At 40.7% G+C, this 17,048-nt stretch overlaps 1 protein-coding gene across 2 annotated transcripts in view; it reads right to left on the bottom strand.

The window, feature by feature from the left end:
* The window catches only part of LOC115222875 (phospholipase D1-like), a 194,355-nt gene that overhangs the window by 52,418 nt on the left and 124,889 nt on the right, over nt 1–17,048 (bottom strand). For both annotated transcript variants that reach the window (XR_005003371.1, XM_029793251.2), the window contains exons 4-5: nt 14,439–14,544; nt 2,245–2,310 (exon numbers count right to left, since the gene is read on the bottom strand). Coding sequence is in view for 1 of the 2 variants with exons in the window: in XM_029793251.2 (XP_029649111.1) it covers nt 2,245–2,310; nt 14,439–14,544 (172 nt within the window). In the remaining variant the exon portion in view is untranslated. The remainder of the gene's footprint in view (nt 1–2,244; nt 2,311–14,438; nt 14,545–17,048) is intronic.

The following is a 17,048-nucleotide window of genomic DNA, read 5'->3' as shown; positions in this document are numbered from 1 at the left end:
TCCTATTTTGATATTATTAATGTGTAGAAAATATTTCCCAGCATTTTGCAGTCTTATGCATACCTCACATGAATATAACATCTGCGTATGGATTTGGAATACTGGAATAAGCAGATGTGCTTCAAGAGGACACAGCTTGGATTTTAAACTGATCTACATTAGTGACAACACAACTTTGATGCAAGTCTGATGAAGTGCTTCTCTTATGTCTAAAACCACAAACATTATATGAATTTCCATTCAGAATTTTTGTGTAAACTTGTGTTGCAAGTAGAGGTGATACAGAAACAGTTGTAACTTAGGATTAAAGTTGTGTTAAAGAATATTATTTGTCTTCTTCTTCTTTTCATTGGATTATTTACACTTTGCTAAACCCATTTTACGGTAAAATCATCGTGAAACTTGGATTTTCTACACCTATAAAAAGCAGGTTGCAATGTTTCACCAAAAAGGAGAATTATAATTGTCATCAATTATAATAATTATAGGGTGTTAAAAAGAAACACCAACATTGCTAGAAATAAGAACTAAAATACTCTAATGCTGTAGCTAATGCATGTGTGTATATATATATATATATATATATATATATATATATAATATATAACGTGCATACCTCCCTCTTATGACACTTGTGAAGACCTGTTGAGGCAGAGGCAAGTGTGTGACACTTTGTGAAGACCTGTTGAGGCAGAGGCAAGTGTGTGACACTTGTGGAGACCTGTTGAGGCAAGTGTGTGACACGCGTGACACTTGTGAAGACCTGTTGAGGCAAGTGAAAATCAAACCAAATCAAAATAGATGAACATCAATGGAATTTGTATCTTTGTGGTTCCAGTACCGGTGGCACACAAGAAAACCATCCGATCGTGGCCGTTCGCCAGCCACATCTGGCACCTGTGTCGGTGGCACATAAAGACACCATCCGAAGACCCGGCGACGTAGACAGTCCACCTGTGCATACCTTCCTTCTTGTGACACTTGTGAAGACCTGTTGAGGCAAGTGACACTTGTGAAGACCTGTTGAGGCAAGTAAAAATCAAATCAAATCAAAACAAATCAAAATAGATGAACATAAATGGAATTTGTATCTTTGTGGTACCAGTGCCGGTGGCACACAAGAAAATCATCCGAACGTGGCCGTAGCCAGTACCGCATAGACTGGCCTCCGTGCTTTGGGGACGTAACAAACACCATCCGATCGTGGCCGTCCGCCAGCCTCATCTGGCACCTGTGTCGGTGGCACATAAAAACACCATCCGAGCGTGGCCGTCTGCCAGCCTCGTCTGGCACCTGCCAGCCTCATCTGGCACCTGTGTCGGTGGCACATAAAAACACCATCCGAGCGTGGCCGTCTGCCAGCCTCGTCTGGCACCTGTGTCGGTGGCACATAAAAACACCATCCGAGCGTGGCCGTCCGCCAGCCTCGTCTGGCACCTGTGTCGGTGGCACATAAAATCACCCACTACACTCTCGGAGTGGTTGGCGTTAGGAAGGGCATCCAGCTGTAGAAACACTGCCAGATCTGACTGGCCTGGTGCAGCCTTCGGGCTCCCCAGACCCCAGTTGAACCGTCCAACCCATGCTAGCATGGAAAACGGACGCTAAATGATGATGATGATGATGATGATAATATAGTTAATGCAAAACAAAAAACGAGGAAAAACACAAGAAAAAAACAACACAAGGACATGGTACATGCAAAGTATTATATATATATATATATATATATATATATACACACGCACATGTGCGTGCATCAGTGTGTCTCCCACCACTGATTGACATCCAGTGCTGGTGTGCTTACATCCCTGTAACTTAGCAGTTCAGCAAAAGAAACTGAGAGATTAAGTCCCAGGCTTTAGAAAAAATAATAAGTACTGAGGTTGATTTGTTTGACAAAAATTCTTCAAGGTGTGTACCCCAGCATGGCCACAGTCTAATGATTGAAACAAGTAAAAAATACAAAAAAAAAACAAGTATAGATAAAAGCTGAAAAGGAAATTAAAGAAAAAAAAAGAAGGAATTTGAAGGAATGAAGGAGAAACAGATGGAAGGAAAATGATGAATAGAAAAGAGAAAGGAAAAAATGAAGAAAGAAGTAGACGACAAGAAGTGAAAGAAAAATGAAGAAGCAAGAAATTTGAAAGGAAGAAATAAAGTTAAAGGCAAATATATATCTAAATACAGACTTCAAACAATTTCATAAAAGAGGATTACTGCAATAAAAGCTACTTTCCATACCATTTCTATATGATTTCTGTACATTCGGCATTTCAGAGCACATTGAAGATATTCTTCCAGTTGTTTCTATCGAAATTAAAAGAAAATCAATCAGCTTTAGTGATAAGCGTCTATTTGAAGAAACATGGAAATTTTCATCAACAGTTATTATTGAAAACAAGTCCCACCGACACACGTGCACCCAATTAAACAGAGACATACGCAAGCGAGTGTGTGTGTATGCGGCCGTTGCCAGCCTCGCCTGGCCTCCGTGCCAGTGGCACGTAAAAATCACCATCTGATCATGGCCGTTTGCCAGCCTCGTCTGGCACCTGTGCCGGTGGCACGTAAAAAGCACCCACAACACTCTCGGAGTGGTTGGCGTTAGGAAGGGCATCCAACCGTAGAAACACTGCCAAATCAGACTGGGCCTGGTGCAGCCTTCTGGCTTCCCAGACCCCAGTTGAACTGTCCAACCCATGCTAGCATGGAAAGCAGACACTAAACGATGATGATGATGATGAAATAGTGAAACTCTGTTATGTCACTCGGTCATCAGCTCCCTAAAACAAAAAAGTCTTACATTAAGAAGAACCTTTTTAGCTAGTTGCAACCCTTACTCCCCAACTATGTTCTGCCACAAATCATCCCCTGCACATTTGGGAAGCTTTCAGCCTTTTTTTTTCTTTTTTATGAATTTAACCCTTTAGTGTTCAAATTATTCTGTCCCTATTTATTCCCATTATTTTGAATTAACAATGCATCATTATCTCATAGCTTGAGATTTCAATGATGTGTTTGTATGTTTTCAGAATGACATTGTAGGGTAAGTGTGAGAGGCCAGATCTGGCCACTTCGAATATAAAACAGAATATTATGGCTGGACATCAGATATTACCGGTTTAAATGCTAAAGGGTTAAGTAGAAAAGTAAATTGATAAAGTAGTACGTTTGTAGACCTTTCCCTAAAATGACTTTTTTGTATGTTTAACATTAAAACAAATGCCTTGGGCATGGCTGTATGAGTCCAAAGTTTGCTTCACAACTAGGTGATTCTAGGGTTGATACCACAGAGCTGAACCTTCAGGAAAGGCCTTTTATCAGAGAACCAAATGGTTAAAACCTTGAGTGGAATTTGGTCAGTGGAAACTGTGCAGAAACCTATTTCTTTACTACCCACAAGGGGCTAAACACAGAGAGGAAAAACAAGGACAGACAAACGGATTAAGTCGATTATATCGACCCCAGTGTGTAACTGGTACTTAATTTATCGACCCCGAAAGGATGAAAGGCAAAGTCAACCTCGGCGGAATTTGAACTCAGAACGTGACGGCAGACGAAATACAGCTATGCATTTCGCCCGGCGTTCTAACGTTTCTGCCAGCTCGCTGCCTTAAAACCTGTTGTATATATGCGTGTATGTATGACTGAGCATGTACTGTATTTTCCAGCATACAAATTGATGTAGTATTTAGTGTAAACATGTAGCATAAACATTCAAACATCATCACTGTCTTTCCATATCCTCCTGCATTTCACATGGAATTTTTGGTCCTCCAAGATCAAACTGGTGTATAAGTTGACCTATCTCATTTTGGGGCTGTAAATTTTGCTCTGAAAACTTTATTCATATACTGGAAAATATGGTATGTATATATTTTTTAGCAACAGACTTAAGAAACCAGTACATTTGATTGAAATCCCTTGCAATAATACAGACAATTGTTTGTCACTCTTGTCGTCATAAAAGTAGGGAAGCAGTGATTGGCTCATTGGAAACCAACAACCAATGAGATTATTATTCCCATAATGCATTAAAAAGACAAATAAATAAACAAATAAGCTGCCTTCCTTGAAATAATGAATAAATAAAATGTACCCCCCCCCCCAATGAGCCAGTGATGTCACATTGAACTTTATTACTGAAATTGTTCTTTTTCTTTTAAGACATTTGTGTAACGTGTGTGTGTGTGTGTGTGTGTGTGTGTGTGTATGTGTGTGTGTGTGTGTGTGTGTGTGTGTATGTGTTGATATTCCACAATAGTTATGAATGAATGTAACTGTTTCTCATTTCCAATATCCTGTGGAATCATTGTCTGGTTGTGGGGAAATATTATGTGGCTTGGAAACAGGTGAGGGTTGGTGACAGGAAGGGCATCTGGCCATAGAAAATCTACCACAATGAATTCTGTCAGACCAATACAAGCATGAAAATTGGACATTTAAAAAAACGATGACGATGATGATGATCAAACATGCACATATACACACACGCCTCGACTGGCTTCTGTGCTGGTGGCACATAAAAAGCTCCATCTGAACGTGGCCGATGCCAGCGCCGCCTCGACTGGCTTCTGTGCTGGTGGCACATAAAAAGCACCATCCGAACGTGGCCGATGCCAGCGCCGCCTCGACTGGCTTCTGTGCTGGTGGCACATAAAAAGCACCATCCGAACGTGGCTGATGCCAGCGCCGCCTCGACTGGCTTCTGTGCTGGTGGTACATAAAAAGCACCATCCGAACGTGGCCGATGCCAGCGCTGCCTCGACTGGCTTCAGTGCTGGTGGCACATAAAAAGCACCATCCGAACGTGGCCGATGCCAGCGCCACCTCGACTGGCTTCTGTGCTGGTGGCACATAAAAAGCTCCATCTGAACGTGGCCGATGCCAGCGCTGCCTCGACTGGCTTCTGTGCTGGTGGTACATAAAAAGCACCATCCGAACGTGGTCGATGCCAGCGCCGCCTCGACTGGCTTCTGTGCTGGTGGCACATAAAAAGCACCATCCGAACGTGGCCGATGCCAGCGCCACCTCGACTGGCTTCTGTGCTGGTGGCACATAAAAAGCTCCATCTGAACGTGGCCGATGCCAGCGCTGCCTCGACTGGCTTCTGTGCTGGTGGCACATAAAAAGCACCATCCGAACGTGGCAGATGCCAGCGCCGCCTCGACTGGTTTCTGTGCTGGTGGCACATAAAAAGCACCATCCGAACGTGGTCGATGCCAGCGCCACCTCGACTGGCTTCTGTGCTGGTGGCACATAAAAAGCACCATCCGAACGTGGCCGATGCCAGCGCCGCCTCGACTGGCTTCTGTGCTGGTGGCACATAAAAAGCACCATCCGAACGTGGCCGATGCCAGCGCTGCCTCGACTGGCTTCTGTGCTGGTGGCACATAAAAAGCACCATCCGAACGTGGCCGATGCCAGCGCCACCTCGACTGGCTTCTGTGCTGGTGGCACATAAAAAGCACCATCCGAACGTGGCCGATGCCAGCGCTGCCTCGACTGGCTTCTGTGCTGGTGGCACATAAAAAGCACATTCCGAACGTGGCCGATGCCAGCGCTGCCTCGACTGGCTTCTGTGCTGGTGGTACAAAAAGCACCATCCGAACGTGGCCGATGCCAGCGCTGCCTCGACTGGCTTCTGTGCTGGTGGCACATAAAAAGCACCATCCGAACGTGGCCGATAACAGCGCCGCCTCGACTGGCTTCTGTGCTGGTGGCACATAAAAAGCACCATCCGAACGTGGCCGATGCCAGCGCCGCCTCGACTGGCTTCTGTGCTGGTGGCACATAAAAAGCACCATCCGAACGTGGCCGATGCCAGCGCCGCCTCGACTGGCTTCTGTGCTGGTGGCACATAAAAAGCACCATCCGAACGTGGCCGATGCCAGCGCCGCCTCGACTGGCTTCTGTGCTGGTGGCACATAAAAAGCACCATCCGAACGTGGCCGATGCCAGCGCTGCCTCGACTGGCTTCTGTGCTGGTGGCACAAAAAGCACCATCCGAACGTGGCCGATGCCAGCGCCGCCTCGACTGGTTTCTGTGCTGGTGGCACATAAAAAGCACCATCCGAACGTGGTCGATGCCAGCGCCACCTCGACTGGCTTCTGTGCTGGTGGCACATAAAAAGCACCATCCGAACGTGGCCGATGCCAGCGCCGCCTCGACTGGCTTCTGTGCTGGTGGCACATAAAAAGCACCATCCGAACGTGGCCGATGCCAGCGCTGCCTCGACTGGCTTCTGTGCTGGTGGCACAAAAAGCACCATCGAACGTGGCCGATAACAGCGCCGCCTCGACTGGCTTCTGTGCTGGTGGCACATAAAAAGCACCATCCGAACGTGGCCGATGCCAGCGCCGCCTCGACTGGCTTCTGTGCTGGTGGCACATAAAAAGCACCATCGAACGTGGCGATGCCAGCGCCGCCTCGACTGGCTTCTGTGCTGGTGGCACATAAAAAGCACCATCCGAACGTGGCCGATGCCAGCGCCGCCTCGACTGGCTTCTGTGCTGGTGGCACATAAAAAGCACCATCCGAACGTGGCCGATGCCAGCGCTGCCCGACTGGCTTCTGTGCTGGTGGCACAAAAAGCACCATCCGAACGTGGCCGATGCCAGCGCCACCTCGACTGGCTTCTGTGCTGGTGGCACATAAAAAGCACCATCCGAACGTGGCCGATGCCAGCGCCACCTCGACTGGCTTCTGTGCTGGTGGCACATAAAAAGCACCATCCGAACGTGGCCGATGCCAGCGCCGCCTTGGCTGGCTTCCGTGCCAGTGGCACGTTAAAAGCACCAACCGATTGTGGCTGATGCCAGACCCTGTGCAGGTGGCATGTAAAAAGCACCCACTACACTCGCGGAGTGGTTGGCGTTAGGAAGGGCTTCAAGCTGTAGAAACACTGCCAGATCAGACTGGAGCCTGGTGCAGCCCCTGGCTTCCCAGACCCCGGTCGAACCGTCCAACCTGTGCTAGCGCGGAAAACGGACGTTAAACGATGATGATGATACAAACACGCATGCACAATGTAACAATATTGCTTAAAACTATTAACTTTCACTCACAAGGCATTGGTCAACTGGTCAAAGGTCAACTTGGGGCAAAGGTAGAAAACACCGACGGATAAAAACCACACAATTTCATTAAACACAAACTCAGTTAATTGTGAAACTATATTCTTAACCAGACAGCCACACTTGCACTTATTAGGTCTGAAAAATTAGCTTTTAATTAAATAATTACTGACAGTTTACAGCAGGCCTTTATTATGGAAGATCATGGAATGGTGGAGGGTTAAGGGAAAAAAAAAAGAAAAGAAAACATTAACAAATTAAAATATAAAAAATAAACACTCGATTAACCAGTTTGTTAAAATGTCTAACTTCTACTACCATTCACAGAAATTGATTAATTATACAAATTTGATATTTTATTTTTCAAATCTCTCAAAAGGAACTGCAAGAGAATCAGAACTAGAGAAATCAATAAATTATTAGACAGCTAACTAAAGGCCTGGTTATTTATAACCTGTCACTGATATTGGTCATACCTTCAAGACCTAGACACCTAACATCTTCAGCTTTCAGCTCAGATATAGATAAGTTCTAGGAAGGGGTGCAGGCATGGTTGTGTAGTAAGAACTTTGCTTCTCACCAACATGGTTCCAGGTTCAGTTCTACTGCATGAGTTCTGGGACAAGAGTCTTTTACTATAGCCTCAGACAATCCAAAGCCTTGTGTATGGATTTGATAGACCGAAACAGAGAGAAGCCTGTTGTGTATGTATGTATATATATATATATATATATATATATATGTGTGTGTGTGCATGTGTGTGTGTGTGTGTGTATATATATATAATATATATATATATATATATATATATACATACATAGTATCATCAACATTTAATGTCCATTGTCTATGCTGGCATGGGTTGGACAGTTTGACCAGAGAGGGTAAGCTAAAGGGCTGCACCACACTCCAGTCTGATTTGGCATGGTTGCTACGGCTGGATGCCCTTCCTAATGCCAACAACTTTGAGAGTGTTATGGGTGCTTTTGCATGCTACAGGCATGGATGCCAATTGCATGACACCAGTATCTGCCACAACTATGATTTCACTTGGTTTTAGGAGTCTTCTATTCAAGCATGGCATATTCTTTTCTACTCTAGGTACAAGGACCTGAAATTTTGGGGGAGGGGGCCAGTTAATTAGATCGACCTAAGTATGCAACTGGTACTTAAATTATTGACCCTGAAAAGATGAAAGGCAAAGTTGACCTCGGCGGAATTTGAACTCAGAACGTAAAGAAAGACTAAATACTGCTAAGCATTTCACCTGCTGTGCTAATGTTTCTGCCACATACATAAATATATAAATATAGTGATTTAGGTGGGTGTTATATATGTGAATGCTTGTGTTTGTTTGAGTCTGTGCTTGTTCCCATTCACTGCTTGACAACTGCTGTTGGTGTGTTGATGTCCCTGTAACTTAGCAGTTTAGCAAAAGAGACCAATAGAATAAGTACCAAGCTGAAAAAAGCAAAAACCTAAGTACTGAGGTCAGTTCATTTAACTAAAAATTCCTCAAGGTGGTGCCCCAGTATGGCCACAGTCAAATGGCTGAAATAAGTAAAAAATAAAAGATATACATATATATATATATACACATATACACCCATACATACTTATAAATATATATATTATTTTGGGTGGGGATTTGTTGTATAAACACCTAAAAGTGCTCAATACACTCTTGTGTTACAAATGTGTGTTTTTGTTCCAAATATTTGGTAATAGGTGGGAGTGATGAAAGTATGATGGAGGTGGTGTTGGTGGAGTGGATGTCATTTAGATTCCCATTACCCAACCAATAACTACAACCAGGTTTGTATTTCAGGAACATATTTATACAAACAGAACCTCATAATTTTGGTTTGGCCTAATTTATTATAGATTCTATTTCTAAACTTCTCATTTTTTCATCCAGTGACATTTGCTTTCAAAGTTAGCAAGAATTGGAGCAGAAAACCGAAATATTTTTTTTTTGGTCTTTACTTTAATTATTTCAGCTTTCTGTCCCCTCTTTTACCCTTTTCTAAGAAGCTGTACGTACCTGAGCAGCATATACAATGACCATTATTATTATTATTATTATTATTATTCTTTTATGAAAATGCTTTCACCTACTTTTGTGAAACAAAAAGATGTGTGTGGGTGTGTGTGTATAAATAATAAAATAAGAATTCAGATAGAATCAGGTACTTGAAAAGATATGCACCAAGTTAGCATCAACAAACTTTAGCCATATCCCTGCTGTATTCTTGGGATATTCTTTTGTTTGTAAAAGTACATTTCATCTAATGATTACAGTTTTTTGTAATGAAGTAATGTTCTCATTCTTCTATTTAAAAATGCATTAGAAATAGCTGTAATGAGCTGACAGTTATCCGTCATGTTATTATTCATTTGATTATATATCTATATATATATATATATAATATATATATATATATATATATATATAGAGAGAGAGAGAGAGAGAGAGAGAGAAAGAAAGATAAATAAATAATGAAAAGGTCTGATGAAAAACTTTTTTCTCTACACGTTGAATTGTAGTGCAAAATATAAAAGGAAAGAAAATGCAGAAAAATTTTATGTGGGACAATATATATTTCTGTGAAACAAAATATTTACACAATATTTACACAAAATATTTACACTGGTTTCACTTTTGCTAATCATGACTAAGACGTTAGAGATAATGTTACAATTTCCTGCTGTCATAAGAAGTTTTCATTCTATATTAGTAGGAGGAAGACTATTTTGTAAATGAATCAGGAGGCAGTTTAATTTTAAAGGAGGTAATTAGTGACTTATTAAAAGCAATGAGGTAATTATCCCTTTTTTCTGAAGATGAATTGATTATATTTAGATTTAAAAGATATGGAAGACGAGTGTGATGAGGCTATGAATAGAAACATGCCAAATACGGGAGCCTTCTGCAGGATTGCAGGTATGGCTTTTCCCAGTCAAGGTTGGCTGTAGGGGGTTCCCTGCTCAGTTGGCATGGCATATGCTTACAGCCATTGGAATGAGAGGAAAGGAGTGAAGGGTGGCTGAGTGCAGGATGGGAGAAGCAGCTGAAAGAGCCTCTTGTTGGTTATGGAGCAAAAGAGAGGATTTAAGCTGGGAGTCTGGAGGAGATGAAGGGCAGTGCTTTGGCCACCTCTGCTGACCCACCAATGGGAGGGTGTTACAGTTAAGGGTCAAAACATCTGATGGATGTTAGATACTGTCTGATGACATCAGTTCCTCCAGGCCAAAGCTCCATTCACTTTGGTGAGTGGAAAAAGCACCCCCTTCTAGGTATTAACACAGAGGCTGCTTTTGATTTCCATTTCCAGATCTGCTCACAAGGCTGTAGTCAGCTCAAGGTTATTGCAGAAAACATTGAACAGAAAATATAACCGATGATGTACCAAGGTTCAACATGTAATGGTTGTCTCTGTTACGAATTTCCAGTAAAAAATTTAACAGAGAAGGTTTTAATCTATGCAAACATCTAAAAGGAAACTTATACTGGATAGAGAAGTATAAGAAAAATCATCAACATTGTTTGAATGCCCACTTTTCCATTCTTGCATGGGTCAGACAGAATTCACACAGAATTTTCTACAGCCAGATGCCCTTCTGGTTGCTGTCACCTGTTTCCATTTAAAATTGGAAACGAAGGACACAGCTTGCATGAAGGTGACAGTAAAATATTTTGTCAAGACAAGGGGGTATAAACACACACACACACACAAAGACAAACATGCATACATCATGTGTACCTGTACACATACACACTCACATACTCATTCATACATACATACATACATATATAAACTAACTGGCAATCTGTTGTCTATGATGACGAGTGCTCCAGTTCATCCGATCAATGGAACAGCCTGCTCATGAAATTAATGGGCAAGTGGTTGAGTACTCCACAGACAACACATATCCTCTAGTTACCAGGGAGATTTAGCATGACACAGAATGTGACAAGGCTGACCTTTTGAATTACAAGTAGAAGTCACTTTTGCCAAATGAGTGGACAGAAGCAACATGAAATAAAATTTTCTTGCTCAAGGACACAATGTCCTTGCTGGGTATCAAACTTATGACCTCATGACTGTCAGTCAAATAACCTAACCACTAAGCTATGCACCTTCACAATACATACATACACAGTGGGCTTCTTTCCATTTCCTTCTACCAAATCCACTCCCAAGCCTTTGGCTGGTCTGATGATATAGTAGAGGACACCTGCCCAAGGTGCCATACAGTGGAACTCAATCCAAAACTATATGTTTGGAAAACAAGCTTGTTAACCACGTAGCCATATCTACACCTAAACCACTGCACAGAATTAGCTTCTGTTTGATGATTAAAATAATCTGCTGGGTGTTATTGTCGACAGTGATTTGTGTTGGACAAAACACATCGCTAAAATTGTCAAGAAGGCTGAGGGTGTCTTGGCATCACTCACCAAATCCTTTGTGAGCCGCTCTCCGACTATCTATCTGTGGCTTTATATAGCTATGGTAACACCTCACCTGGAATTTGCATCACCGGTCTGAAACCCCTATCTTGCCCAGGATATCAATCGTCTGGAAGCCGTTTAGTGATGTGCAACCAAAAGAATACCCTCCATCAGGCACTTGCCATATTCTGAACGCCTTACTTCCCTGGGCATGGACACATTGAAACTCCGATGTCTGGCAGCTGACTTGGCAGACACCCATAAAATTATCAACCATCTTACAAACAATAACTCTGAGTACCTTTTCAAACTCCACCTGTCTAACACCCGTGGACATATTTACAAAGTCAGAAAACAGCACAGCTCCCATGACTTTAGGAAACATTTTTTCACGCTGAGAGTTGCTGAAGCATGGAACAAACTGCCGACATCAGTGGTTAGTTGTCGGAGCACTGCATCCTTCAAAACTTCCATGCTTTCTGAGATTTGCCAACACTACACCTGATTTTCTCCCCTCCATACACACACAAGCATGTATCTGACTCATACATTGTTCGCTTTCCAGACATTTGTACATTACTGCATACACTTTATATGCACTTTCTGATAAGTTGTGGTGCACCTGAGCACTGTATACAATAATTTCATTATTATTTCTTTTTCTTTTCTTTTCTCTCAGAACATATTGAACTGGGTATTTCACTGAAATAGCATTCTGTGAAAGACAGCACTGAACTACAGTATATTAAGAAGTACTGATGTGGAAGTTCAGCCTGAACAATAGAGGTAAGAAGAGAATTTTATAAGGTCAATGTTCTGGGCTGGAAGGAATAGGAATTAAAGCCAGAGTGGGGAGGGGTTAGGATAGGAGACATTTTGGCACAATTGTTTTGGCACTGACTATTTGACATCAGATGTTTTAATATTTCTCTCTCACCGTCTGGCTGTTTGTTTGTTTATGTGTGTGAGGATATTTCTCTTTATGCGTCTGAGGAGAGGGAGAGTGTATATATGTCAGTCGTGTTTAATTCATAAATTGTAATATTTTCTCCTCTCACTCTCTCTTTCTAACTCTATGTGTATATTCCTATCACATGTGCATGCATGTGAGTGAGTGGTGCGAGTGAGAGAGAGAGAGAGACTGTGTGTGTGTGTGTGTGTGTGTGAGAGTGAGAGAGAGAGAGAGTTGAGAATTTGCTTCCAATGCCAAATCAACAGAGTCCAAATAACCCAATTTAACATTCTGAAAAAAAAAAAAAAAAAAAAAGCCCCCAAAATGGCATTATTTTTAATCATCAAAGCTAATTTTCTGTAGTGGTTTAAGCACAAGTATGGCTGTGTGTTTAAGTAGTTTGCTTCCCAGGCATGTGGTCTTGGGTTCAGTCCTACTGCACAGCTATGCCTAACTGTCTGATTCTAGTGAGGAGGGAAGAAACAGGTATCTCTGGTAGGCTTGGGTGTTAAATGGTTTACAAGTAGCTGGTTCTGAGGAATAGGAGTTGTTGTAGCATTGATAGAAATAGGGTGACAAATACATACTAGAACATACGCACAATAATAATAATAATAATAATAATAATAATAATAATAATCCTTTCAACTACAGGCACAAGGCCTGAAATTTTGGGGGAGGGGACTAGTTGATTACAGCGACCCCTGTGTGTTCACTGGACACTTAAATTTTTTGACCCTGAAAGGATGAAAGGCAAAGTCAACCTTGGCGGAATTTAAAATGCCACAAAGCATCTTGTCCAACATGCTAATTCTGCCAGATCACTGACTTCATTATAATAATAATCCCTTTTACCAAAGGTACAAGACCTGGAATTTTGGAGGAGGGGACTGGTGATTTGGGTGACCCGGTGTTTCACTGGTACTTAATTTATCAACCCTGAAAAGATGAAAGGCAAAGTCGACCTTGGCAGAATTTGAACTCAGAACATAAAGACAAACAAAATGCCACTAAGTATCTTGTCCAGCTCGCCACCTCCATAATAATAATAATAATAATAATAATAATAATAATAATAATAACAATAACAAGAGCACTCAGAAAGTGCAAACCTCCACCAAGACAACTCCAACATTCTCTCAATGATAAGCTAGAGATGATTTTCAAAATGAGAATATCTCAAATAAATTCAAATGTTCTCACAAATGAGAATACTAAAAATGAACCCGACCGCTCTCAAAAATTAAGTAAAAAAAAATGAAAAATATTCTGGAATCCTTGTCCATTACCGGATTGATCCCAAAATCTAATGAGTTTGTGCCAGGCATGAGACCAAACATCTCTGAAAGTTTCATCTGAATCCATCCAGTGGTTCTTGAGATATCTTTGTCCATGGACAAACAACCAAACAAAGATGACTGTAAACAGTACCTCCACCTTCGCTAAGGTGGAGGTAATAATAATAATAATAATAACTATAATAATAATCCTTTCTACTATAGGCACAAGGTTTGAAATTTGAGGGAGGGAACTTGTTGATTTGTCATTAACTCCAGTGTTTCATTGGTACTTAATTTATCGACCCCAAAAGGATAAAAGACAATGTTGACCCGGGCAGAATTTGAACTGGAAATGTAGCAGCAGACAAAATACCTATTTCTTTACTACCCAAAAGGGGCTAAACACAGAGAGGACAAACAAGCACAGACAAATGGTTTAAGTCGATTATATCGACCCCAGTGCATAACTGGTACTTATTTAATCGACCCCAAAAGGATGAAAGGCAAAGTCGACCTCGGCGGAATTTGAACTCAGAATGTAGCGGCAGACGAAATACGGCTATGCATTTCGCCCGGCGTGCTACCATAAGGCATTTTGCCTGGTGTATTAATGATTCTGCCAGCTTACTACCTTCATAATAATAATAATAATAATGTAGTGAAAACTAACTGTTCGTAAAGGAATGTTTTCTTCTCGAATAAACTGGTCTGGAATTAAAGGAAATCTTGGTAGTGTGGATTTCTCACCACGGAAAGACTTCTTCTTCTCCCGATGTCTATATAAAAATAAAAATCGATATATATTAAATCCATCGATAAGCAAAGAAAATATGAAAAGAGAAATAAATAAATAAAATTACATGAAGTTAAATGAAATTAATAATAGGAATAAATTAATAAATAGAATATAATGTATGTAAAATATGTAGGAGACAAAATAAAAAGTAACAATAAATCTCTGAACGAGGTATAAACAGTAACTGCATGACAATGTGAGGTATATTTGCCATCTCAATATGGCTAACCACTAAGGGTGGGTGTTACTGTAGCTTGATGTTCTCCTGGGGCTACAAGCTACAGTAACACCCACCCTTAGTGGTTAGCCATATTGAGATGGCAAATATACCTCACAAAATAAAAAGTGTTATAAAATAAAAAATAGACATCATAGATATTATTAATACCATATTGTTAGAAATAATAGAATATCAACAGAGTTATGTAATCTGTAATAGTCTATATGGTGGAGCTCCAGTATGGCCACAGATGAATGATTGAAGACAGTAAAGATCATGTACATACACAGTGAGGGTCTGAGTATTTATGTGTGAACTGGCAGAATTGGTTGAGTGTCAGACAAAACACCATGTGGTATTTGGTTATATCTCTTTAGGTAGTGAGTTCAAACCCTACCCAAGTCAGCTTAGTCTTTCATACTTTAAAGGTTCATAAAACAGATACTGGGGTCTCAATATAATCACTGACACCCTGAAAGGACCCACCGTTAACAATATCATGATTCAATGACTCGGCCCAGTAAAAGAACAGAATAAACTTTGTGTCCAGCAGAAACAAGCAATTTCACCTTGATTCAACGTTTGCCATGAGAAATAATCTTGAGGAGCAAATTATGAAGGAACTGACCACTAAGATTCTCAATGTAAAATGGTCTTTGACATTAGAAACACCAATTTGAGACACAATATTTACCTATCACCTATCCTGCAAGCATAAAGTGATGATGATGACGACATCATCATCACCATCGTCATCCTCCTCCTCATCATCATTTAATGTCTGTCTTCCATGTTGACATGGGTTGGATGGTTTGATAGGAGCTGGCAATCCAGAGAACTACATCAAGATCCACTGTCTGTTTTGGCAACTGGATACCCTCCCTAATGTCAACCACTTCACAGAGTGGACTAGCTGCTTTTCACATGGCACCAGCAAAGTCTGTTTTTGCATGGTTTCTACAGCTAGATGCCCTTTCTAATGCCAACCACTTTACAGAGTGGACTGGGTGCTTTTTATGAGGCAGCAGCATGGAGATAAAATGCTGCCATTGAATATAACAGAAAAAAGGGTTACAATACCTAATTTAACCCTTTTATTACCATTTTTCCTGCCTTTGTTTCAATTAATTTTGAAAATAATGAAGAATTTCTTTGAGTAATTTTGTCATTACTGTGCTTGTGTTTGGACCGTTAATTAGCAAAAAAAAAAAAATTATGAAATGCTTTAAGTCACTTTGAAGAAGAATTTTGTATTGTGGGACCATAGGCAGTTTCAGTCAGGTTCATATCAAAAGGATAAGAAACTTCTAAGCTGGCAGGCAGAGAATAAGAAGATCTGCTTAAAATGTTTGCCATTCTGTAAAAGGCAGAGCAGAATCAACTTAATTCCTACTTAATCCTTTTATTACCATATTTCTGGTAAAATACAGTGTCTTTGTTTCAATTAATTTTGAAAATGATGGAAGATTTAGTAAAATAACTTTATTAAGCTGGTGTTTGGAATATAAATTTACAAGAATTTTTATGGAAAATTTTAATTTAGATCACTTTTAAATAAGAAGTTTATATCTTAGAACGAGGTTAAGAAGCTTCTATGTTGGTAGCCAGAAAACCAAAGATCTGGTTGAAATGCTTGTCTTTCTGTAAAAGAGGAGGATCCACTTAATAGTTGCTTAATTCTTTTATAACAATATTTCCATTAAACTATTCTGCCTTTACTTCAATTAATTTTGAAAATGATGAAGAATTTAGTAAAGTAACTTTGTCGTTATTTTCCTGGTGTCTGGCACACAAATTTACAAGAAATTTTGATGGAAACCTTTAAATTAGCTCACTTTAAAATAGGCAGCTACAATCACATAACAAGGGTTGGTTTCGGGTGGGTTGGTATCAAAACGGTTAAGAAAATGGTATGGATGGCAGGCACTATGTTGGGTAATCAGTAATATGGTCACCCAGCAAGTAACAGATACATGGTTCAAGTCCTCTCAGAGAGTCAGTTGCTCGTTTATAATCAATGGTGATTATAAATGATTACAAGATATCGTTAATATTAAAAATCTTAGCAGTTAATTTATTGATATTCAATAAAATATAAAACAAATCATTTAAATAAAATTAAATAATGAAAGCAAAGAAGATAAATATAAATAGCTCTGTGATTAAGAACCTCGCTTTATATCTACTTGATTTGGGGTTCAGCCCCACTGCGTGGCACCTTGGGCAAGTGTCTTCTACTATAGCTCTTAGCTGACCAATGCTGT

Source organism: Octopus sinensis, linkage group LG21 (assembly GCF_006345805.1).
Source record: "Octopus sinensis linkage group LG21, ASM634580v1, whole genome shotgun sequence".
NCBI lineage: Eukaryota > Metazoa > Mollusca > Cephalopoda > Octopoda > Octopodidae > Octopus > Octopus sinensis.
The sequence above is the reverse complement of the archived record's forward strand: the minus strand, read 5'-3'. Positions and strand labels throughout refer to the sequence as shown.